This window comes from Sorghum bicolor, chromosome 7 (genome assembly GCF_000003195.3).
Source record: "Sorghum bicolor cultivar BTx623 chromosome 7, Sorghum_bicolor_NCBIv3, whole genome shotgun sequence".
Classification (NCBI taxonomy): Eukaryota; Viridiplantae; Streptophyta; class Magnoliopsida; order Poales; family Poaceae; genus Sorghum; species Sorghum bicolor.
Genome location: NC_012876.2, coordinates 3442679 through 3468851, shown reverse-complemented (window position 1 = coordinate 3468851; position 26173 = coordinate 3442679). Strand labels below are relative to the sequence as shown.

The window sequence follows — 26173 nt, the reverse complement described above, 5'->3', positions numbered from 1 at the left end:
AAAACAAATGACCTCTTTCTTCCGCATCTTTGTTCCATCATAAAAAAAAAAGAAAAAGAAAAATAAAATTGCATGGCTCTGTAGATTAAGGGACCTGTGATACAAGTACATGTATTCTTTTTCAATTGGCATATTCGCTACGCATAACTTTTTCAGTTGATATTTTTGCCTTAGAAATTGTACCCACACCCATGTGTCCATATGATTATTTTGTAGAGAAAATTGGATATAAAAGGGTGAAAAGACCCCGCTGGTGGTGCTGGATACGATCTGTTCAGACTCTGATTGTGTCAAATAAAAAAAAAACGGCACTTGTAAACTTTTAGCAGATTCGCCTTTGACGTCGGATCTGGACCATTAAAAAAAACGGATAGACAATAGGCCTGTTTGATTCTCCTTGCTAAAATTTATTAGCTAAGCTTTAGTTACTTTAGTAGCTAAATTTTTAAACGCATTAACTAAAAATAACTTAAGATAGTTTAGTCTCACTAGTCACAGTAACTAAAATATTTTTAGCTAGCTAAAATTTAATAAAAAAAAACCAACACAGGGTCTTACGTGTTTTCTTTTTTTATAATAATAGGTGCATGATTGCATTGGGTTAGTATTGGGGGCCATGACACTGAGGAGTGGGTGGTGGCTCATCGTCCAAAAAAAAAAAGACAACGGACCGTGCTGAGTTGTGGTATATGGCTGGCTGCCGTTGTTGATGCATGTTTGCATGGTGACAGAGAGGTACGCGGTGGTCTCGGACGGCGATGATGTGGATGCTGAATACAGGGATGGATAACGTGATCCTCATTGTCTTATCTCTAGCTAGTGTGTGTGTGTGTCTCTCTCTCTCTCTATTGTAAGTACAATATATTTGTAGTATTGTACTACAATCTTAATTTGTATGGTTGTGTTTTGGAATGAGATGGCAACCACACCACCAATCCATCAGCATGTTTATTTATTATTACCAAAATTATTACTAATTAATTAATTAATTAATACTATGATGCGTGTGTGCGTGTCGTGGAGTCACGCGCGCGGAGGCAGCGTGGTCGTGTCCACAAGAGCTTGGCGCGCCACCGGCCACGTAAGGTGCTGATGCAGGGTCGCTTTTTCCACGTCAGCGTCGTCGTTATCGCCCGCGTTCGTTCCGGTCAGGTAGCGTCCGCCGTGGCGCACGAATTTTTGGCACAGCAGCCAAGTCATCATCATGGGTACGGTACGGGTGCATGGGCTCGCCCAGTACGGATTCGGTGCCTTCTCTTCTCTGCCTCCCGTCCGTCCGGCCCAGACAAGGTGCCGCAATGGCCCAACGGTCAGGTCAGTCTCCACCGCCAGCCCACAACCGGGCCCAGCTCCAAGAGCCGCGTGGCGTGGGCAACCCGGCGGGGTGCGGCCCGTGTCTTGTTCCTCCTCCTCGTCCTTTCTGGTTGCTTCGTCCAGAAGCAGAAGCAGGGCCATTCCGGTGCCGGTGCGGCGGGCCAGCGCTGCCGACACCCACCATCCATCCATCCATCCGGTCGCTTTCGTTCTCGTTCCCCTCGTCCGGCCGGCCTTCGATTCCCGCATCAAAAGCAGAAGCCACGCAGGCTCGCTCGACGCCGACGCCGACGGGACGCTTCCATCCGTTCCCGCTTTTCCACGGCACCAACACACGGGATCCCTTTCGCCGCGACCCTACCCGCCGGCGGCGGCGGCGGCCATGGGCGACGAGGGCGAGGGCGAGGGCGAGGGCGACCGCTCGGCGGTGCGCGCCGAGGAGTCCGTCTCCGGCGGCGTCGACGTCTGGAGCGACGCCGTGTCCTCCCACGCGCCGGACCACCTCCTCGTCATGGTCCACGGCATCCTCGGCAGGTGCGCGCGCGCGCCGCCCTCTCCTCCCTCCCCTCAACCCCAACACGGCTCTCCACTAGGTTCTTAGCTGATTCCAGTTTCCAAACCCGTCATTTGGATCGTCTCCCGGTTCGGAGTAGATCGTGACGGATTCCTGCGCAATGCGGGGGTGGCGGTAGAGGGCCTTCCCGCTGCTCGGCTTGCCACACGCCCGTAGCACATGTTCTGCGAAATGGGGGACTTGAGGCCGTGTCAGCTAGAGCTCAATGCCTTCATTGTACTTCGGTGTGTGTGTGTGTGTGTGTGTGTTTTTACTGCATCTGAGAGCAACACAATCGATGGGTCGAGGTCGACCATTGCCTCATGGTTGTACTTCATACCTGGGCATTGCTTTTGTGCTTTTGGTGTGCTTAGGCTTGTTGGCAAATTCAGATGGTACATTTCAGTGAAATCTGTTCTGAAGACTGCATATTTTGAGAGCAACATGATCATTGGGTCGAGGTCGACCATTGCCTTGTGCTCATGTCTTCTGTCTATGGAATAGATTAGCGACTCTTATAGTCCTGTCTATTCTGGACAACCAGTGAACAATTTGATGCAAAAAGCTAGTTACTTCAAACTAAACTAGGCACTGGGTCAAGGCTCTGCAAAAGGTGCCAAATGTAATCCTTCATCCCAGATTCATACTGGTTCTAGTTTCATAGGAAAAAGGCCACTACAATGATGAATAAAAGACTATGCTTAAAAAATGAATAAAAGGCTAATTCCAACTGCTCTAAATTTCTATGGTTAAATCATGCCATACTCACAATTTTACCATGAAGTATGTAGTCAAGGACAAAAATTCCGCTGCAAGGAGCAAAGTAGGGAATTATGGATTGCAATTGGGTACAACCAATCATTTGCATGGCTGCAAGTTATTTCAGTGATGTTATCTGTCAGTCCTCGGCAGGTGTGCGCGCACCCTCCCCTCCCCGCCACCTCTGCTCTACCTACACGGCTCTCTGTTCTCCACTCCAGGGTGCTTAGCTGATTCCAGTTTCCAAGCTGGTCATTGGGTTGGATTGTCTCCTGGTTCAGAGTAGATTGTGACGGATTCGTAGGGAATGTGCCACACACCCGCACCCACACATGTTGTCAAAATGGGGGGACTTCAGCCGTGTATGCTAGACTGCTAGAGCTGGATGTGGGGGATCTGGTCAGGCAGCTCATGATTGTACTTTGTACCTTGGTATTGCTTTTGAATTTTTGGTGTGCTTGGGCTTGTTGCTCAAACCTATGATGGTACATTTCAGTGGAATTTGTTCTAGAGACTGCATTTGAGAGCAACACCATCGATGCATCGAGGTCTTGTGCTCACCTGTTCTGTCTACAGAATCAATTAGTAACTCTTAGAGTCTTCGTATAGCCCTATCTCCTGTGGACAACCAGCGAACAATTTGATGCAAAAAGCTAGTTACTTCAAACTAAACTAGGCATTGGGTCAATGCTCTGCAAATGGGGCCAAATGCAATCCTTCTTCCCAGATTCATGCTGGTTTCATAGGAAAAAGGCTAATCCATAATTCCAGCTGCAAATATAAATAAATGATTAGAAAGGCTAATCTCCAGCTGCTCTAAACTTCTAAGGTTAATCATGCCATAGCCATACTCGAACTTTTACCAGGAAGTATGTAGTTAAGGACAAAGTTCCGCTGCAAGGGGCAAAGTAGGAAATTATGGTTGCAATTGGGTAGAACCAAGCATATGCAAGGCTGCAAGCAATTTCAGTTGTGTTATCTGTCTGTTCGCTGTAGCTGACAGACTGATGTTTTCATTTACAAATATGTTTTTTACATGCAGTGGACATGTTTCTAGTTACATTTCTCTGAACTTATGACCTGTTCCCCTTATATTTTTCTATTTCACTCACTTTGCTCTTTTTTCTTTGGACAGTACTGCTGATTGGCAATATGGAGCTAATGAATTTGTAAAGCAACTCCCTGACGATGTAATTGTGCACTGTAAGTTGTGCCACTTTGTACTATCCATTACCAAGTTTAATTTCTTTTTCATTTTTCTTTGCTTCATTTTCTTATTTCTATGAATGTGCTCTTTGTTTGCTTTCTTTGGAAACATATTGTACTGTGAAACCCCACAGCTCGGGCCGTAGTGGGGGGAGGCTTTTGCACGGGTCCATTTTTTCCTCTCTTAATGCAATGATACACAGCTCTCCTGCATATTCGAGAGAAAAGCAAATAAAACAATGTTGCCTTGTGTAGATGAAGAGATAGTTTCTAGCTCTCCTACCTTTCTAAAACGTGTTGGTGATTTGGCATTAGAGTAACAAAACAGTGACATGAGTATACCTTTGGGCACTGCCTACTGTTGATTTTCAAATAAATATAATCAATCCACCAATGAAAATGAATTTTCTTTCTTGACCGCAGCACTGTCACAAGTATACATTGCAGTTCTTTTAGCTTTATTCTGTTCTGATCTGTGGGAGCATGGACAGTGTTTTTTTAGTAGCACCCAGAATGGTGTGTGTTATGTTAATTGGGTCAGATATGCATGCAGCATCCTTGCAACTGGATGCAGTCTTGGTTTGGAGCCCTTGTTTCCTTCATAAAGCAATTCCATTTATTGAGAAAAGGGGTATATGATTGGAAATGTAGTTGAGAGCTTATATTTTTTAATGTTTCATCTCATTATACTAACTACTATTATGTCTACATCTTCTCCCTCTACTCATTTGATGCTTGCAATTCTAACTAGTTCATCTGCAAACTTTGAGTTCTGCTATATAATTACCATAGCGTAATGCAAGTTTCTCACTTCTTGAATTTGTGTAATTTGAAGTGATTAGCCTGTTTATCTAGCTTGTAGTATGCAGACTTATTTGTTCCATTTTACAGGTAGTGAAAAAAATGCATCAATGTTGACTTTAGATGGAGTTGACGTCATGGGGGAACGCTTAGCAAATGAGGTAAATGAGGCAGCTAGTTTAGGAGCTAGCTGTTGCTCCATAGTAATTCATAATACAATCAATCTTAATCTTTATCAAACCGTTCTCTGGCACAGTTCCTATTGTCTGGACAACAGTCTAGATGCTAACTTGCATTCTCCTCTTACTCAGGTGCTTGATGTAATTAGTCGAAGGCCAGAACTCACTAAAATTTCTTTCCTTGCACACTCCGTCGGAGGATTAGCAGCAAGATATGCAATTGCAAAACTTTACAGACATCCAGACAGCGCATCTGATGGAAATACTAAAGGGACCATCTGCGGTTTGGAAGCAATAAACTTTATTACTGTAGCAACGCCTCACCTTGGTTCACGAGGGAACAAGCAGGTTCAACTTTTGACTGCCTCTTTTCAGTGATCTGCATGTCTCTAGATACTTTGTTTGTTCACCATAAAAGATGATAGACGAAAAAAGATGATATTGTATCTATCTATTGAAACAACTGTAAAACCATTTGCTCATGTCCTCTTTAATATCTTTTGAAAGAACTGAAGAACAATTTGCTCATGAGTCATGTCCTTAATGTTTCTCATTTTCTGTAAAGAAAAGTCAGATGTTTCTATTAATGGTTCATCCATCTACAGTTTGACTAGGTGGTAGAATATATGTAGCAATACTTGGCGCTAACTTCGTTTTCACTGATTTCAAATCATTTGAAGCGCATGAAAGGGTCATGCAGAGGTGCTAAAACACCTCCAAACCTTTTGAGGAAGAGAAAAGCAACACGGTGCCATTTACAGAAAAACTGACAAATTCGTTGCCAGAATTTCTGACTCTTACCCTTACAACCACTAGAAACTACTCCCTGCATTCCAAATTATAAGACATTTTGGCTTCTCTAGATACATAGCTTTTGCTATGCACTTAGATATACGCTATGTCTAGATGCATAGGAAAAGTAATTTATCTAGAAAAGCCAAAATGTCTTATAATTTGGAATAGACGGAGTAAAAGACTTCAAAATGTCACTCTCTTTTTTCCCTGCCTAACTTGCTTGGAGTAATCTTGCCCAGTTATGTACATGGAGATCCAATCAAAATTGATCCTGGGCGGCATGAAACAAGGTCTGAGTTAGCTGATTATTTTGGGTGCTTGGATGTTGTGAAGACATCACAATGATTGTGTATTTGTGTGTTCAATGACACCTGCCGCAGTGTGATGCAGGTCCTTAGAAAAAAATAATAGAAGGTAACCTGTTGTGTTTAGTAGGGGCTAGGGGATTAGTGCAGTTGGATGTGGCTGTATCCTGAGGTTGCATAGTGGTGTGATCAAGGTCGTCGTCTTTATGTTTCTTGTGCAAATGTAAGATTTATGTTGTGGGTTCGTTGTTTTTGTTGTGTTCTTAATGCAATAATGCTCAGCCCTCCTGTGCATTTATTTAATGAAAAAAAAAACAACCTTTCACTTCTGATCTAGTTTTATATGCCATATTCTGTGAGCCATTGGCACAAGTCACTTGCACTCTTTATTTGATGTTAGCCTTCTTCATTTACAAACTAGGTCCCACTCCTATTTGGATCTGTTGCAATGGAAAAGGTTGCTTGCCGTGTTGTTCATTGGATATTTAGGAGAACTGGTAGACATCTCTTTCTAACTGATGATGATGAAGGGCAGCCTCCACTGCTGCAGCGGATGGTTGAAGATCATGACGATCTCTACTTTATGTAAGTTTTATCTTGCTCTTGTCTTATTTTGCATTAATGTTTTGTTTCAGTTTGCCTTGTATTTTTTTTATTTTCCTTTTCTGTTTATGTTGGTGGCTAATGTTGGGTTTCAACTCCAGCCTGCCCCAACTTTCTTGACTAAAAGACACTGTTGTTTTTGTTGTTGTTCTGTTTTTCTACTACTAGTAATGCTAAAAGCCTGCAGCAGCTGCGGCTTAAAGCCGCAGCAAACAGTCCCATTGTTTTGGTTCTGACTATACTAACGATCTGCACCTTTTGTAGATCTGCTTTGCGAGCATTCAAGCGAAGAGTGGTGTACGCAAATGCTGACTGTGATCGTATCCTTATTATTAGCGCTATTGTCCATTTTCTTTGTGTTGTTCATATCGTTTGTTTTATTATTGTTATTGTATACTTTTGGCAATGCACTTCTTTAATGCACAAATCAGATATTGTTGGCTGGAGAACATCATCTATTAGAAGAAACACTGAGCTTCCTGAGGTATTTTTTTATTGACTTCCTAATTCTATGAACTATCTAGGAAGGACTACATGATGTTTTGTAGCACCATTCTCATATATGAAGCCTCTTTTTGCTTCTTTTGATCTGCAGTTGCCAGTATCGTCATCTGAGAAGTACCCCCACATTGTACATGAGGAGCATTCAGAAGCAATTGATGATGATAAGTGTCAAGATTGCATGACAGAATGTGATATGGACGTTCTGGAAGGTAAGTTTATAGAGTTGTTGTTTATCAGTCTAGTCTTCAAAACATTGAGGCAGGAAGCTACCGTGTTACTAAATTTGTGCTAGCTTGTCATTTTGGTCTTGCCACTGAAGCATACCATTTATCAGTGTTTCCACTGAGACAATGATGTGGCTCCTAAAGGCCAAAACTGTTGTTATGGTTTTGCTAATTCTTCCCCATACCATGTGAATGATCCTGGCCTGATATGAACTGGGATGTTTCACATGGTGACTAGCGTGCGGCATTGGAAATCCCTTAATTCGTGAGCTGCTGCACATCTTAGCGACATGGGTAGGCTGTTCATATGAAATTTCTAGGGTAGTTGGTCTCATTTTGATGTTCTGGACTGAAGGAGCACCTAACATGATTGGATTTGGATGACTAAGGGTTAAGTTTACTTGACATAGGTGTGAAAGAATTGACATATTATACATGGCCTTGACAATAAGTCTTGACACAGATTATTTTGTATATCTCATAGTCGTGTCATGCGGAATTGAAGTCTCAAATCAGTTAGCTCTTGGAAAATTTCCTTCTTAATCCTGTTAGTTGAAATTTGTTGTTTAAGTCCTCTGTGTTACTCTTAAGAAAACATAGCGATGATGACTTATTTAATTCCATGATTCACATAGGCAAGCAACAAGATTCGTCATAGCATAGAAAAGCGCGTGTTTTCCCATGACATCATGCCTTTTTTATTTATAATATCATGTGTTATTGACTATTGAATATAAGGTTAGGACCCTGAATGTTGGTCATAACTAATTAGCAAGCAGTTCTGTGGTTTTAAAATGAGTAGGTTCGTGACCCAAATTCAATAGTTGATTGGATGACTGCAATCATGGTGTTGGTGGTTTATTGCAAATGCATCTTCTCTGGTCCTACATTTCTCACCATGTCACTGCTTACCAAAATTATTGGCTAGATTGTAACAGCATTAACTACCTGAAGATAAAGTCATTTTGTGTCCTTTGTATGTTGTGATGGATGTGATAGAGTTATTGGTTTTGTTTAGTATTTCATTAAGATCGATACTTTTGATGTGCTTATATGTTTGCTGTTTTTATAATGAGTAAGCTAGATGAGACACCGATTTGCATGGTGGAGCTGATGATATCCTAGGAAACTACAGCTGAATTGTCTCGAAATCGCTAAGCCATCTTCTGGACGCGTTTGGAGACGTTGACATAGGTGTGAAAGAATTGACATATTATACATGGCCTTGATGATAAGGCTTGACGTAGATGATTTTGTATATCTTGTAGTCGTGCCACGCGGAATCAAAGTCTGAAATCAGTTAGCTCTTGGAAGATGTCCTTAATAGTTGAAATTTGTTGTCTATGTCCTCTGTTACCCATAAGAAAACATAGTGATGACTTCTATAATAATTCCATGATTCACATAGGCAAGTAACAAGATTCGTCATAGCTTAGAAAAGCGTGTGTTTTCCCATGACATCATGCCTTTTTTATTTATTATATCATGTGTTATTGACTAATGAATATAAGGTTAGGACCCTGAATGTTGGTCATAACTAATTATTTAGCAGTTCTGTGGTTTGAAAATGAGTAGGTTCGTGACCCAAATTCAATAGTTGACTGGATGACTGCAATCGCGGTGTTGGTGGTTCATTGGAAATGGCATCTTGGTCCTATATTTCTCAGTTCTCACCATGTTCTGCTTTCGAAAATTGGGCTGGGGAAAAAACCTGAAGACAAAGGCTTTCTTTGTTTCCTTTATATGTTGTGATGGATGTGATAGGGTTATTGACTCGTATTGTGTTATCTAGTATTTCATTAAGATACTTTTGATGTGCTTATATTTTTGTTGTTGTTCCGTAAGCTAGTTGAGATACCATTTCATCGACATAAAAATGGTTATGGAACAAGAACATGCAATAGAAGTGAAGAAGTTTAGAGCAAGATGAACTGACAGATTAGAGTGTAATATGCACTACAGAGCATGTGTGGATATATGGTTGTTTAATGTTATTATTACAAGGTTCAGGGTGATTTGTGGTGGAGCTGATATGTTAGGAAGCCCTAGTCACTGACTTGTCTCAAAAATATGCAAAGCCATTTTCTGGACGTGTTTATAGAATTTTTTTTTCCCTTGTATCTAGTGTCATGAATCTAAACTCCTGATTGTGTCACCCTGTAGAGAAAATGGTGACGGGGCTTCGGAGGGTGTCGTGGGAGAAGGTGGACGTGAGCTTCCACAGCAGCATGACGAGCTTCGCGGCACATAGCATTATTCAGGTTTGTAACCTGGCCACTTCGTTTCCTTTGAGCATCATCCATTATGTGGTTATCATGTGACGCAACGCTAATGATTCTTGAAGTTTTTATTGTTGGTGTACGGCAGGTGAAGTACGCGTTCATGAACGAGGGAGCGGATGTGATACAGCACATAATAGACCACTTCCAGCTCTAGATATATAGAGAATTCGGCCGGGAGCAGGGTGGAGTTTAATTTTTTCCCCCGGGAGGGTGGTAAAAAATGGAACCGCAGGAGGAGCACGGACTGATGGAGCTGCAGCAGAGTGCAGTGGCTGCTAGCTTCCTTGTTGGGTGGGGTGCATGTGCCGTAAGATTCAATTGGATGTGACAGATAATTTTGAAAAATCTTTGGTTTTTGCGGTGAACTAAAAACAAGGCCTGACCGGGTGTGTTGTGTAACAGTGTAAGCTGAAGCTGTAAATAGGAGCAGGAGCCATGAGAGGAGAAAAGGGAGTGCTGAACATGTATGTACGCTATCTATGTGTGTGTTTCTTTGTTATAAGAATGATGAGAAGATGAAAATCGTCCGTCCAATTCATGCCTTATCTTCCCAGACTTTTTTTGTTTCGTTTTATGTGTTCAAAAGGAAAATGGGTATCGTGCGTACGTATACATACGTACATAAACATAATATGGAAAAGAGCGGCGAGGAAGAATGGCCTTTGGTTGGTCACAGTTGACACGTGGGCCATGTGGCTGGCTGGTATATGTATGAAATATTGAATCTAGACAAAAAAAAAATTAACTAATTATATAGTTTATTTATAATTTGTTAAAAGAATCTTTTAAATTTAATTAGTTTACAATTAAATAATAATTATTAAATATAAATGAAAGTGTTATCGGAGAAAAAAAGTTTTTGGGAACAAAGAGAAGGCACCGACCGTAGCAGTATGAACTATGAACTGCGGCGTTGGGTGGTCTGGAACGGCTGATACTAGTGCTCATGATTAGTAGTGGTGGCAGTGAAAAAGGCTATAGAAAAAAGCTGCAAGGAAAAAGGGAACGCTGAGACGCGCGCATTATATTACCGCCGACATGCCGCTGCTACTTTTGGCGAGACCGAACGAAGAGAAGAGAGGATCCCATTCCCATTCCCTTTCCCTTTCCCTTCCCTAGCGTGGGAGTCGTGGCCCAAGCCCAAGTTTGGCTTTGTTTAGTTCGAAAAAAAAAATTATAAAAAATATTAGATTATTCGTCACATCAAATCTTATATCATATACATGAAGTATTAATTAAATATATATAAAAATAATTGCGAGACGAATCTTTTAAACCTAATTAATCTATAATTAGATAATATTTGTCGAATGTAAACGAAAGTGCTACAATGTTTATTTTGTAAAAAAAAAATGATTCTAAACCAGGCTCAAGTTTGTGTGGCCGGCGTACCCCGCAGTCCAGCCAGCAGCAGGAGAGGGAGGGAGGGAGGGAGCAGTGGTTGGTCGCCGTGGCCGGCCGGCAGCAGCTTTCGTGGACACATGTACAGGAGGAGGAGGAGGACACAGACGACAGGACCACGCACGGCCGGACTAGTGACCGACGACGGCACCTCGTGCGTGCGTCTTGCGCATGGCGGCGTGCGGCCTCCGGGGAGACACGTACGCGACGCGACGCGACGCTGGAGGAGCTTCCATTCCCCGTCGGCGGCAAAAAGGTAAGGTACGGTGCAGTACGGTACACACGAGCCGGGCATGGCATGGCAGCCTCATCCAACGTCCGGCGTTCCTACTGATCAGCTGTGAGATCAGTACCTCTCCGTCCAAAGAAAAAAAAAACAGACACTTTTCATCACAACATTAATTGTTTGATCAAACTATATGTATTTTAAATTTAACTAAAATTCATATAGAAAGGTACGGTATTAATGCTTATTAATTATAGGATCAGATAGATAGTATCATTGTTATAGAATATATTTTCTCACAATAATACATGTATTAAGATGACATGAGAGTTTTAAATGTGAAGTAAAAAAAAAAAAGTCAAGAATCGTATACTTTTCTGTGCACGGAGGCAGCATGCAGTATGAAAAAAAAAAAAAAAGACTTGTGAGTTGCCTGCCAAGTCGATCGATCGATCGTGACTGTGAAATGAGAAACGCGCTGCTGCTACAGTAGTAGTATAGATGTAGCTGCTCAGTGCCGACCACTGCAAAGCACGCGGGAGGCGAGACGTGGACTACGCGGGCAGAGGCGAGTTGCGACCACTGCACCTCGATGGATCTGCCGTCGGGTGAAGTCAAGTCCAGCGTCCGCCATGCATACACCCGGCCGGCCGGCCGCTAATTCAATTCATTCATCGTTCGTTGACAACCCGTGCTAGCTCTCTGCCCTGCAGATTTCTCTTCCTATACTACTATTGGGCTGCATGCTTTCATAAACCAAGGAACGCGCGCCTAGACAAAGTGATGCAGCCGTAGAAATCAAAGTATCCGACTCACAATACAATACAATTAAAGTTGGTGAATACAACTTTAAACACTTACATGGTCATCGTCTCCGAGTTTTCCATCATATTATTAAAGTTGGTGATATATATATATATATATATATATATATATATATATATATATAACACAAGAAAAATACGTATCATATCCTTATCCCGGTTTTCACGAACGTTTAGTAGCTTTTTTTCCCTCCCTTCCCATTACTATTTACTATACGCATGCATTGCGTACGTGTGGTATATAATCTCTCTATCCGTGAAAGTTTCAAAATTTATTAACTTTGACTAACTTTGTAAAAAAACATTAATATCTATGACATAAAATGAGTATTTTATAAAAATATATTTTATAATAAATCTAATGATATTAATTTAATAATATAAATCTTAGTATTTTTTTTTAAAAAAATTGGTTAAAATTTTAAAATTTTGATTTAGAATATAACTTTAGAAGTTGAAGCTTGACAGAGAAAACCTCTGCTCGGTTATGCTAATTCCACAGCAGGGCAGCTACCTCTTCTCTCCGCCAGCTACTGTAGATGTCAAGTTGTTGCTGCCGCCGGCCAGCAGCAGTGATTCTCTGCTGAGTGCTATAGTTTGTCCCTTTATATATATGGTGGTGACAAGCTCAGTTTGTTCGCATGTCTGAAAAATAATGTTCACTAATTTGTTGTGTAAATTCGGTAGATAAACTTAAGCTAATAGAACTTAAGTTATAATAAGCAGAATATTATATATATTGAAAGGTTAAAGAAAAACCCTGTTAAATTATACGCCACTGGTGAAAAGTCGCGGGTACGGTGGTACCGTACGTGACGGGCTCACGACGTCGGCGTTGCTCGCAGCACGCATGCACCGATACGTACGTACGTACATACCAAGCAAGCAAGCTAGTCCAGGTTACGTTCTCGCAGCACCGGCACATACTACGGATGCAAAAGAGTTGAACTGGCTCGGCGCAGCGACAGTGGCAGGCAAGTCGAGACCGCGAGACTTTTCCCCTGCAGGCGGCTGCTGCTGCTGCTGCTATGGATCAATTTCAATGCCCATTTGTTGCCATCTGCTATGGAATGGACCCATTCCAACGCCGAATCGTGGCCTCAATTGTCGCGCTTTAATTTGCACTGCACGGGGGAAGAGGGAGCATGCAACAGTCCGAGACTGTTTCTGCGCGGTTGATGCCGATGCTTATACTGATTTTTATGAAACCAAACTTTTGAGCCAAAAGTTATAACTCAAACAAAAATACTCTAAAAGTCATACATGTAATGTAACATGTTCCTAATCCTTTCAACGTCTAGTAGTTCTTTGCCGTGTAGTACGTGAGTAACTGTTTTGGATGTGACGAAAAGCTTTTGAGAATAAAGATCACTCACTGCTCATCCACCGCACAGAGACATAAGATGTTACATCGACAATTAAATCCTTAAAGGAAACCCAAAAGGTACAATGTCCCGCCAAAAAAAATTCTAAGAGTATGTCTAACGAGGCCAGTGGAAGCCTCATCAGAATTTCAGTATATTTAATAAGATATCACATAAGCATTTTGTATGACATGGCAATATTTTATAAGAAGAGAGAAGACAGTGAGTTTTATGAGGATGAAATTCTCTTGACATGATTACCAACACGGTATTAGTATTGAATAATAATACTAGTGTAGTAGAAAAAGAAAAGTATCTGTTGCAATTTCATCTAGTTCCATCTGTCATAGTTAAAAAGAAAAATCTAGTCGTGTGCCACTTGTACTGATGTCGATGACTCGTTCTAACCACTACATGGAGACATCAAGTTACCATTACAGATGAGCAACATATAACGCCCTAACCTCAAGGTGTCCATTTCCATGTCGAATTCTGGCTTTAATTTCCCCCCAGGAGGAATCAGGATCACCCCCCCTGCTCACATTGGTGGGAAGCTCCTGGCCCCCAAGGCAACACACACCCCACTAGCCACCACATGTTGCTGGCTCCATCATATTCATGTCCCAGCAACCCGGGATCCGACCAAGTCTCTTTTCTTTTTTCATAATAAATGCCTATTAAAAAGTCAATCACTTTACTACACACCCCCTCTGTCTTAGAGAAATACAGGCCTCATATTTTGAAGAATCAATTAATTTTAAACTTAATAGATGTTATACAAAAATATAATACCATTAAATTAATTATAAAGTATTTTTATGCAAATCTTTCATAGTGATATAGACGAAAAGGTTGAGGAGACCAGCTTACAACTAACCAAACAGAAACAACTAGAGCTGCCTAAAGTAACCTCGCAGCGCCCCCCAATTGGCCACTCAAAAAGACTAGACAACCAATAAAAGGATTAAGGCAAAGTTCTAAGAACCTCCAGCACAAACAGAACAAAATCTATTGCTAACAAACCACCCGACATTAGAGAACACCTTTGAAGACTTCCATTTCTTCAGTTCTCCTCCAAAACTTCTTTTCTTCAAACTTATTCATATTAATGTTATTTTCTACTATAATTAAACTTACTCAAACTTTAAAAAAAAAGTCTGTCTAAATGGGACAGAGAGGATAGTACAATATCAATCTGTTCTCACTTCTTAGTTGTAAGTTGCTTTGGCTTTTCTAGATATATACTTTTAATATATATTTAAAAATAATTTGTAAGTTATTGTAAGTGGAACACTTTTGTGAACTAGAACAAATATTTGTTCTAAGGTTAGTTTCAGTGGATGTTTCATGATAATTTCATGGATACTAAATAATTCATGGGATGAAGTGAGTTTCATAGGGATGAATTTGAAACTTGTCTACACCATTTATACATGGGAGTCTCGAAAACTACGACATGATATCCTCGTTGATACTGGCTTAAAGGAGATTGGTGTATTATTGCATCTCAATTTGTCATTTCCTCGCACCTTGCTAATGTGAATGAACTTGGACTTCGAGATTTTACATGTATTGCGTCAATTTTCACTAATTTAACTGTTCGGTGTATCTTCAAACATGTAAGGAAAAAAAAATCAGAGAACCCATAGGGAGATGGGTTAGGGGATTTTAAAAATAAAGAGTGAGCATCCTTACAACATCTTTAATCATAATAATACATTATGAAATTATAGGTTATATGCTTGGACATGCCCATGTTTGTTCTCCAAGAAGCATGTAAGACACAACATGATGTAAAACACCATTACTATTAACCAACTAAATCAGTTAATGTTCATCTATACAATGTTTTCCATGTATACCCACCACTTTGATTGTTTGGTATATCCACGGATCCACCAACCAACAACAACAACACTTTTGTACTTGTACTTGGTAAAAAGTTGTGACCAAATACCAAAAACTAATCAAAAAATTTGCCCAAGTCAACCCTCCATTATCTGTGTTGACGAAACAATTCTTTTTGGGCGCCGACGTACGCGAGTCCACACCCAGCTCGCACCGCCGTTGTCGTTGCGGTTGCGGCCGTTCGTCAGTGCACACACTCCACCACGGTGCTCGCCGCGCCGGGCATGTCGACGCGGCCGAGCATAGACCCGGCCATGTCGGCGCCTCCGCCTCCGCCGCCGTCGAGCTGGATTCGCATGTCCTTGGCCTTGCTCATGTACAGCTGCTTGACGTTGCCGCCCTGGTTCTTGACGAGGCGCAGGATGCTGCGCTTGGCGTTGTCCCTGAACGGGCAATGCGAGCCGACGAAGCCGTCGACGAGGTGGATGTACGCCTCCAGGTCGTGGCAGCACGCGGCGTCGGCGTCGGGCCGGAGGTACGGCGACGCGCGGCTGTCGAGGCGGAGCTCGCGTCCGACGTCGGCGTAGCCCGGGAGCGGGAGTCCCGGCGGGAACCGCGGCACGACGTCGTGCGCGTTCACGACGCGGAGCACGCGCGCGCCCCGCGCCTCCACGCGCGCCGCGAACGCGCGGTTGCCCACCCGCGGCCCGCCGAAGGAGAACACCGCCACCGGCGCCCTCGCGCGTGCCGCGACGCCTCCGGCGAGCTCGTCCGCGATCAGCACCGCCAGCGCGGCGCCCAGGCTGTGCCCCGTCACCGTGATGCTCACCTCCTCGCCCTTGTACTTCTCCAGCAGCCTCCGCACCTCGGACACGACCATCTCCGACAAGCTCGGGGACCGTTCGCCGGCGGTCTTGTAGAGGTTCCAGAAGCCGCATTCTACCTTGGCGTTGGACGTGTCTGGTGAAGCTCCGGCGGCGGAGTCATGGTGGGTGGCCGGGACGAGGCCCGCGCGCACGTTCTCGGCCCACTCGAGGACGGTGCAGGTGCCACGGAGCGCGATGACGATGTCGCGGCGGCCCATCCGCCGTATCTCCGCGGGGCTATCGCAGACGGCGACGTAGCCGACGAGGCTGGTCCGCTGCGCGGCGCACGGCGCGACGGCGGCGAGCCAGGTGGGGAGGCCGACGGAGGAGTTGGCGAAGAGCGGCGCGGTGACCCGGTAGGCGACGTCCTGGAGCGGGACGCGCGCGCGGCGGCCGCCCGGCTCGGTGTCCGGGCGGGACAGGAAGGCGCCGTAGGCGGCGTCGACGAACTCGCCGTACCGAACGATCTCGCGGCGGAGGTCCGGGTGCAGCGGGTCCAGCAGGCCGCGCCAGCCATCCTCGCCGTGCAGGCGTCGCCACGCCGCCGCGATGTTCCCGCGCGGCGACGGGCCGTCGGGCGCCACGGGCTGGAGGAGGCGCTCGAGCCGGCGCGGCGACAGCGCGGGCGCGGACAACGACGAGTCCTCGCCGCCCCTGGCCGCCCCGGTCCGCGTGAGGAACGACGGGAGCCGCAGCAGCGGCTGCTGCCTCCGCTGCTGCGTGGCGGTGGCGGCGACCACCGGCTCCACGGCCGGCGCCGCGCTCTCGACGCCGCCGCGGTTCCGGAAGAGCTTGTCGAGGCTGGCGAGGTGCGCGGCGTTGTTGCTCGGTGCCGCGGCGACTCTCGCGGCGGCGGTCACCGCTGGGCGGTGCAGGGAGAGTGACGGCGGCGCCGCGGCGGTGGACATGCAAGGCAAGAGTCGGGGTGGTCGACGCGACGGCAATGGAAATGGAGCGGCATACAAGAAGAGAAGAGAAGTCGGCAACGGCGGCGGGAGGCCGGCAGAGCAGGTGACTGAGTGATCGGACAGCTGCGACCTGGGTGGCAGGAAGGATCTTTTATAGGCGCTCGGCTGATCGCGTCAACGGAGCACCTTCCTACTCGCTTCTTCTTCTTCGTCGTCGTCGTAGTCTCGCTCGTCTCTTTAATTTTTTCGTCTCCTCTCCTCCGCTGCCATGAGAGAGAGAGAGAGAGATATATAGATATATATATATATATATATATATATATATATATATATATATATATATATATATATATATATATATATAAATAAATATATATATATATATATTTGGCGCGCAAGCACTACAGTGCACTGCAACGATTTTCATCCTTAAAGTTGAGACGTGACAGCTCGCTATTTTTTCTGTTTCTTCCAATCTGTGACGTGACGGCTTACTTTTTTTTTTGTGACCAACGTTTAATTTTGACGTGGTTTATCGTATCGGAAATACAAGGTGTACATCCTTTCCACCCAAAACATTTCATCCATTCCATTGAATTTTTTGACACATGCAAACTAATTATATTGTTTGGTTCTAAATTACCAGGCGAATCTTTTAAATCTATTAGTCTATGATTGCCATTCGCTTAACTGATAAGCCATGACTAAAAATACTATTCGCTAATTTGTTGTGAGAAAAATACTGCTAAATAGCTGATAGATTTGGCAGATAAGCTCAAGCGAACAGAGATCTTGCTTAATAAATTTGTTCTAGTTTTCAGGTGAGCTATGTAGTTTTTTTATTAGTCTACATTTAATATTTCAAATGTATGCCGGTATATCCGATATGACACTTCCGCTATCGATATTAATAAATGGTTAAATATGTATTACCGTATTGTATAGTCTATTTATAGAGTTATACTTGCTCCAATGCATTCGGGAAATAAAATAATTTCTCACTTGTCGAGAAAAATAACACAAAGTAAAAAGAAGCATGTTTCCTTAGCCTTTTTATTTTTCACGTGTGTTGATGGTAAAAAATGACTGAACTATAAACTCTATATTTTATTGCATCATATATACCTATAAAGTATACTATAATTTTTAGGATACCACAGCTGATTATAAAGCTAGAATTGTAATTCTTTTAGTACAACCCATGAGTCCTAGAATTGGATTCTTTTAGAATTGCATTCAATTCTTTTATTGACAGAAGATAACTAATTTAATACTCCTGACTTTTTGTTGTCAACACATATAATATTTGTCTTATTCATAATTAGAGGTAAAAATATTAGGCTTATGATGAATAAACTTGTGTTTCAAAATTTAAATAAATAAATAAAATCGGAGCATGGGCTGTTTGGTGTCTGGTATGTACGGACGGGATGCTGACGGCTGCCTGCAAGCATATTTTTTCAATGTTTATTATATGTTGTTTCGATGGATAACATAGCTGCCATCGCGTCAACCGTACGTAGACTACTAGTTAATCCTGAATTTTTTAATTTTTTTTGGGTTTTATTTTGAGTCTTGCAGCCACCGTTCCTACTTGCGAACTTTTACTGGACCTCAGAAACATGTATGCCCTTCTGTGTCTTATCTGTTTTTTTTTCTTTATTTTTTTTCGAGCAAGCTTCTCTGTGCCTTCAGTGAGCAGCAGCAGCCACACCTTGTTTAAGGCTGCTAAGAGTGGCATTATTTTGTCCCAAAGATATGCATAAATGCTTAGCCCAAGTATAGCGCTGACTATGAGTTTTATTACTTCCTGTTCAGAAAAAGGCAGCTGCTTTATTATTTTAAAATAATCTGCTTGATTCATAATATAATGAATATGTCCATTTTTTTTGTCAGCTGACCCTTCTATTTTTCTAATCTTGTCCTTGAATTTGAATTATCATCAAAATGGTACCTCAACGAACGATACCGTTGAGTTTTGACCCTAAGATCCGTTTAACGTTGTGTTTTCTCCCTATCTGGTCCGGCACATGGCATGCTTTCTTTGAACGTACTAATATAGATCCATCTATATTTATATATATTCTAAGTCAAATATTTTTAACTCTGACCAACATCTATAATCTTATTATATAAAATTTCAACACAAGATATCAAATGCATTTTCACAATATATCTCTCTTTTCATTAAAAAATAATGTATTTTTATAGATATATTGCTAGTCAAAGTTGTTAAATTAAATTGAACAAATGTTTTGCCCAATAAGTAGAGCAAGCTAATTGATTCAAAACACTAGAAGAAAATTAAAGAAATGAAAAAGGTAGTGATAGTTGATCGATCAATTCGAATGAAGAAGACGGCTGATTCAAAACTTGTTTTTTTTAAAAAAAAAATCCAGCACCAACTAATTTGATGACCTAGCTTACTAGCTTTAGTGATCAGCAGCTGTATTAGTACACACATACACATGGGGTTGTTGCATGTTGGACCAAACTATACAACACTTTACGTGACGTGCATTCGTCGAGATTGGCAAAAGATTTATATTATTTCATTCACTGATCATTCTCAGGTCAAAAGGGTCTCTGTCTCTCCGACATCACGAGACAACGCCAGCAGCCTTGGCTCGCAAACCTGTTCAATTTCTTCTTATTACCTCACTTCTTGTGTTTTCTTGACTACTTGTCGTCGACAGAATTCTTTGCTTACACGTCCATGGCACCCTTTATTACTTTCCAGCGGCCTTGTTTAGTTCCCAGAAAATTTTACAAAATTTTTCAGATTCCCCGTCATATCGAATCTTTAGACGCATGCATGAAGTATTAAATATAGATAAAAATAAAAACTAATTACGCAGTTTGGTCGGAATTGACGAGACAAATCTTTTAAGCCTAGCTAGTCTATGATTGAACAATATTTGTCCAATACAAACGAAAGTACTACAATGTCGATTTCCCAAAAAAAATTTGAACTAAACAAGGCCTAATCGAAAGGTGCAGCGCCTCCATCCTAAAAAAAAATACACATCTCGTTTTTTATAAGTCATTTCTTTTTTAAATTTAACGAAATATACAGAAAAACTACTAATATTTAGGATAGTAGCATTAGATTAAAAGTGGAGTATATTTTTATAATAAATATATTAGGAGATAATATAAATGTAGATAATATTTTTAAAAATCTAGAGGAACTTGTAAAAAGTTTAATTCCTCGAAAAGCGAAACATGTAGTTAATAATTCCGGATGGAGGGAGTATGTTATCTAGCTAGCTTCTTATTTTTTTTTAAAAATAAATTATAGATCAATTTAGAAAGAAGAATTCAGTTAGAATTATATTGTAAATATACAAATCTAAATATATGTTAATCTTTTATAGAAGTTAGTAACTAGTTTAGGTATATATATCTAAAATGTTCCTGCAAAAATAACATATGATTCTCTAGTTTAGATACAATTACTAGCACCGAGGTACTATTATTACCTCATGGTGAGATTTACTTGAATAGGTAAACTAAATTAGAGGGGGGGGGGGGGGGGAGTAAGACTTTGATCTTTCAGAACAAAAAATTATAGGATTGAATCGTTAAACTACATCCAAAAGCGAAGCTTTTTGTTTCTCCTTTTCACCATATAATAAAAGTACAAAACTCTTACCACTATCCCTTTTTTAAAAAATAAAAGCAAATTTCTCCTTAGCTTTTGAACCTTTTTATGTTGCAAAAAGTCCACTTTCACAAGACATTGTTACAATTATCCTTGTGCAGACTTTTTATTATATATATAGTCAGAGAGAGGACTAGTTACTGATTTGTAGAATCAGGCTACTTCACACACATGCATGCTTGAAGGTCTTGGAGACTGTTCATATATATGGATCAGGTCCTACTGAAACATACATTATTTGTTAATTAACCCAGGAGGCCAGGGGACAAATATAAGCGACGTACGTCAGTCCACACTAACTAAAGGAAATGGCTGCTTGGTCAAGTATTTTAAAAAGGGTTAATTTCCGATCAAGTTCGTTTCAACAGCGTACTTAACCACACCACACTTAAGCCGCCGTTTTTCAAACATGACAAGTAGGAGTATACATGTTCCGTGGGAGATAGATTGTCCAAATTAAAACCTCCGATGATTCATCGTCTCGCGGATTTGCCGCTCAGTCTTCAAAGATGCTTACATAGAGCTTGCGTGCATGTGTTTATATGCGTATGTTGTGAGCGTTTGCGTTGTATCTAATTTAAAAAATAATAACATAGTATTTCAATTTGATTGAAAATTAAAGAAGTTTTTACTTGTTCTTCCAAGGAAATGCATATACATGATATAAAATCTGAGCTACTCTATCTGTCCCTATTTCCTAAATAATTATCGTTTTTGTTTTTTCAGAAATAACTTTAACTATATATATAAAAATAAAATTTATTGTATAAAATTTGTATCATTAAATAGATCGTTGGATTTATGTTTTATAATAAACTTATTTGGAGATACAAATATTGCACTTGTTTTTTTACAAATCTAGTTAAATTTAGGGCATGAAAATAAAAATGACAATTATTAATATTTAAGGAAGGAGGGAGTAGCTAAGTCAATTCTACCAGTGTAGTATGTGTACTTGACCTACCTATCTCAGCCGGATTCTGATATTCCTCTCCTTGGACCGGAAATATTATTGGCCGGTGTTGTTGGTGTACACATAGCTTTGCGTCATGGATGCCGTCACGCATCTACGACGACCTATATATAGCAGGTTTCGTCTACGCAACATTACCTGAGTTAATTCTTGCATCAATACTGCCACTGTCCTAAAAAAATAATTCTAAATTTGGATCGAATAATTAGTTACGCATGGTATTTGTCACTTGCATTGCCTTGCTAGTATGTGTGTGTTGCTGCTTATCAAAAGCAAGAGATAGACCCAGTTGCACGTACGTAACTTGTAATACCAAATTACTCAACGATTCCTCTCTTTCCCGATTGACTCTCGTTACGTGGTAATTATTCAACGGTTTATGTGGAATTCATATGAGAAATCAGATATGCATACCAAATTCTTGCCTCTTTCCAAATTAGGCATACTAACGCAAGACTTACCGTTGAAATAAAAAGTGATTATTGGTTACTTGTACTTCTTTCAAACTAACACCCACTTTAATGTGAACCGACCGTAGATTAACTGGGGTTGCGTTTTTTTTTATGGAACCATGCTTTTTTCTGTATTTATTTCATGATTTAACAGCGTTATATTTTCAGTGGTAATTGACGTCCCCGTCGATAGCGAAGCGCTTGTGGTGACGTCATGAATCTCAAAGATCTATCAACTCATTTCTTCAAAGGTGCTCGTAGTTCATACATGCACTAGTACATAGAGGTACTGTAGTATAGGCGGTTCTCCACCCCTTTTCTACACGGGGATTGGCGAACCGCCTGCGCTGGGTGCATGTGGAAATAAATTTTTCCATAGACGGGTAATCTGGAACCACCTATAGAAATCCATTTCTACGGGCGGTTCAGATATGCCACCCGCCTATAGAAATGCATTTTTTTTGCGTATAATCGCGCGCTACGTGGCCGGTGGGATTCGAACCTGAGATCTCGCCCTTACGCGTAACTTCCTCTACCGCTCCACCTATCACTCAGTTGTGTCTATATTACAGTTTAGTTCCTCATATATTATCCTAAACCGAGTATATATTGATTATTTGAGGCCCTAAATAGATTTCAATGGAAAAGTTATCAACTACAAAGTTTCATCTAAAACTTTTATATTGGTAGTTTCTCCATCCGAGATCATTTACAAAATTTAAATTTCAAATTTGAGAAATTCAAACGTAGTTTTCGACGACAAGAAGATTTCAAATGAAAAACTTATCAACTACAAAGTTTCATAACATTTTTGAGATCTACAACTTTCATTTTGACGGTTTTTTCAAACAAGGTCATTTGAAAAGCTCAAAAAATTCAATTTCAAATCATTTGATTCTCACTAGCGGTTTCTTAGGAGAACCGTCAATAGAAATACATGATTTCTACAGCGGTTTTTTAGTCGGGCAAACTGATTTCTTTCCACAGACGTTGTTTAATTGAAACCGCATGTAAAAATTATTCCACCGCCAGCATAGCGCTTCTTCGTACTAGTGATGTGTTCATAGGGATGAGTGTTAGAAAAAGAACACTCACCTTGATCTCATTCATTATGTTGGATCAATGACATCCAATACGGCCTCTGATATACTATCCCTATATTTAAAAAAGTGTACATATGGCATACAAATAAACATGCAGTCAACCTTCTCTACCTTAAATATTTTGATCGTGTGTGTGTGTGGACACAGTGTCATTGGACTTGTCACGTGAACTTCTCGGTAGTCGTTTCACATGTTTGATTATTGTTACATACGTGTATTAGAACAATAATTCAACTGTTGTTTTCTTTTGGCTATTTATTTTTTATAAAAATATTTATAGAGGCGGTTAGATAGCTTGGTCAACCACTTATGTTCACCTGTGTAAAAAACACCATCTCTGAAAGTATATTTGTTAATAAATTAGATTTGTTAATATTTTTTTGTGACAAATTAGATTTGTTAGTAGTGCATGCCGGTTTTCAAAACTCCATGTTTTTACAAATTAAGAGAGGGATTAGAGCATCTCTAAGAGTTTTCAAAACACTCTGTTAATAGAGGATTGTTAGCAAAATTTTTTAAAAAACCCTCTCCAATGGTTCCTGAACCCACCTCCGAATTTGTTGGCACCTGCAAAACTGAGCACCTCAGCGTGCAAGATATGCGCGATTACGTGTCTGCGTATCCTCCCTGAGTGCAAGCCTGAGATGCAGAAGGTAGTGGGAAAGGAAAAAGAGGAGAAGATAGGTTTCAGGTGAGAAAAACACATGAGAGAAAGATCTTATAGGAGGACTTAAACGGTATAGAAACAAAATTAGGACTCCTGATGCAAAACGTCATAAATCTAAGTCTAGGTTGTGAAAAAAGCCATGGAAAAACTTTTTGGGATAAAAATATTGGTGATGACCTTCTTTATTTCTCCTAATACTTCTTTAGAAGGTTCAAAACTTCATGTTTTTAGGATAAAAATACTGGGTACCCTTGGAGTTTCAAAATGATCTCGCAATACATGACTTTTAGCAATTTTTTTTTTAAAAAACACCACTCCAACAGTTTCCAAATCCACTTCCCAATCATTTGACACTTGCAAAACCGAGCCCCCAGCGTGCAAAAGATACGTGCAATTGTGCATCCACGTATCCTGACCAAGTGCGAGCTTGAGAAGTAGAAAGTAGTGGGAAAGAAATAGAAGAAAAGATAGGATCCAAATGAGAAAAACGCAAGAAAGAAAGATCCGGTGACAAATATTCTTGGAGATACTCTTAGAACCCACAACGCATCTGCTGTTTTATTTTTTTGGCTAAAACTGTGCAAGCTAGCTAGGATTATTATAAATAAGTTATTGGTCAATGGATAGATCCTTGCATATATATGCTTCTGGAGCAAGTACTTATTCGTGGTACACTGCTGCATGATCGGGCATTAGCACCGGTCGGGAAGGGTCTGTTGCCCCGGTTCCCGAGCCGGTGCTGCCCTTCCGGGACTAAAGGCCCACCCTTTAGTCCCGGTTCTGGCAACCGGGGCTAAAGCCCCGCCCCCCCTTTAACACCGGTTGGTACCAACCGGTGTTAAAGGGTCCTGCCAGGGCTGCCACGTTGCAGGACCCTTTAACACCGGTTGGTATTACCAACCGGTGTTAAAGGGTTTCTTTTTCTTTTTTTTGTTTCACTTCTTCGGTTCTGTTTATTGTTTATATATAATATATAATAATAGGTTTTTCAATACATGTTTTGCTGATACAATAATATATTTATATTACACGCATATTAAGCATATATAAATGAAAATTATAGGCTTAGCTTAATAATTAAGCTTTGCCTATAATAAAATGAATAGACCACATCAAAAATTAAATAGATATGTAAAAAGCTTTATATATATATAGTTTTATATGTACAAAATTCGTAACACATATATACATAGAGTTTTTTCTCCCAATGTCTACAAACGATACAAATGATCATCGTTGTTTGGAATAAGAGTTTCGTTGCCGTTGAAGTGAAACTCGCTGTTTGGATTGATCACTTGGTCGCGGAGAAATCCTGCTATCGTCTCTTGGATAGCTTTGATTCGGTCTTGTTGTAGGACCTTTTCCCTCAGCCATTCCGTCTTTAATTTGAAATAAATAAAAAAGGTATTAGTTATCTAAGTTATTTAATATAATTCAGGAGATAATGAAAAGAGACATGTAACGTACTCTGAGCGTCTCTGTAGGTGTTTGATTGACTTGTGCCATCATGAATTTGCACACGTAATATGCACATAGATTGTTCCCCCCTTCTTGTCTTAAACACCACTGTACGATATATATATATAAAAATATTCACGACCACGACAATAAGAAGGCTAAAAGTTAGCGAAAGTTTGTTAGCTAGTAGAACTTACTTGTGGATGTATTATGTTAAGCGGCGCTTTACATCCACTGAGATGTTCACGGTCAATGAATCTTTTCCAAACCCTATACACAGCCATTGTGGATCGTGAACTAATAATTACATAGTCATATTATGATATTTTTGTAGCTGAGATCGACATTACGTACCTTTGAATAATGTTTACCATTTGTTGATAATTTTCTTGTGGTTTTCTCATTGAGTCAAAGATTATCAACCGGTTCTTGGGAATTTCAATGACCATGAGTATCCAATGAAAGCTGTTTACACACATATATATATAGTCAGTCCTATAATATAAAATAAAATATGCATGCACTTAATAACTATATAACTCACTCGAAGTTGAAGGGGAAGAGTATTTTTTGTTTTTCTTTTTGGTTCACAAAGAACCTCATAAGATTGGTGCAGATTTCTGTCTCATGATCTGCTGTCCACACTGCCTGCGGAGCCTTGAAAACAATATAAGGGTCAACGAACCCAATACTATTGTCATTTCTCATTCTGAGCTCTCTCATTTGGTGCCTGCATATATACATACAAATCCTAAGTGTGTAAGGATTATATACATGTAATTAAAGAAGTTAGAAGTATAATAAAAAGAAAAAAATACTTACAGACAAAAGCAGCTGACAAGAGATTTGTCAAGAGCGTCGAGGTGACATAATTGGTGCAATTCTTCGAACTGC

The 26173-nt window shown here is 40.9% G+C and overlaps 2 protein-coding genes across 2 annotated transcripts; one reads left to right on the top strand and one right to left on the bottom strand.

Moving 5' to 3' along the window:
- LOC8067819 (putative lipase ROG1) lies at positions 1429-10070 on the top strand. Its single transcript, XM_002444989.2, has 10 exons — positions 1429-1848; positions 3762-3829; positions 4724-4794; positions 4945-5160; positions 6334-6497; positions 6780-6835; positions 6947-6999; positions 7111-7228; positions 9407-9504; positions 9611-10070. The coding sequence occupies exons 1-10, from the start codon at positions 1697-1699 to the stop codon at positions 9677-9679; spliced, it is 1065 nt and encodes a 354-aa protein (XP_002445034.2). The 5' UTR covers positions 1429-1696; the 3' UTR covers positions 9680-10070.
- Positions 15133-17188, bottom strand: LOC8067818 (phospholipase A1-Ibeta2, chloroplastic). The gene has a single exon (XM_002443796.2). It carries the CDS (start codon positions 16960-16962, stop codon positions 15433-15435), a length of 1530 nt encoding a protein of 509 aa, XP_002443841.1. The 5' UTR covers positions 16963-17188; the 3' UTR covers positions 15133-15432.

Coding starts and splice junctions, on each gene's coding strand:
- LOC8067819 (XM_002444989.2), top strand. CDS start 1,697: ATGGGCGACGAGGGCGAGGGCGAGGGCGAGGGCGACCGCTCGGCGGTG. Junction 6,836..6,946: donor CGCAAATGCTGACTGTGATC/GTATCCTTATTA, acceptor TGCACAAATCAG/ATATTGTTGGCTGGAGAACA. Junction 9,505..9,610: donor CGGCACATAGCATTATTCAG/GTTTGTAACCTG, acceptor GGTGTACGGCAG/GTGAAGTACGCGTTCATGAA.
- LOC8067818 (XM_002443796.2), bottom strand. CDS start 16,962: ATGTCCACCGCCGCGGCGCCGCCGTCACTCTCCCTGCACCGCCCAGCG.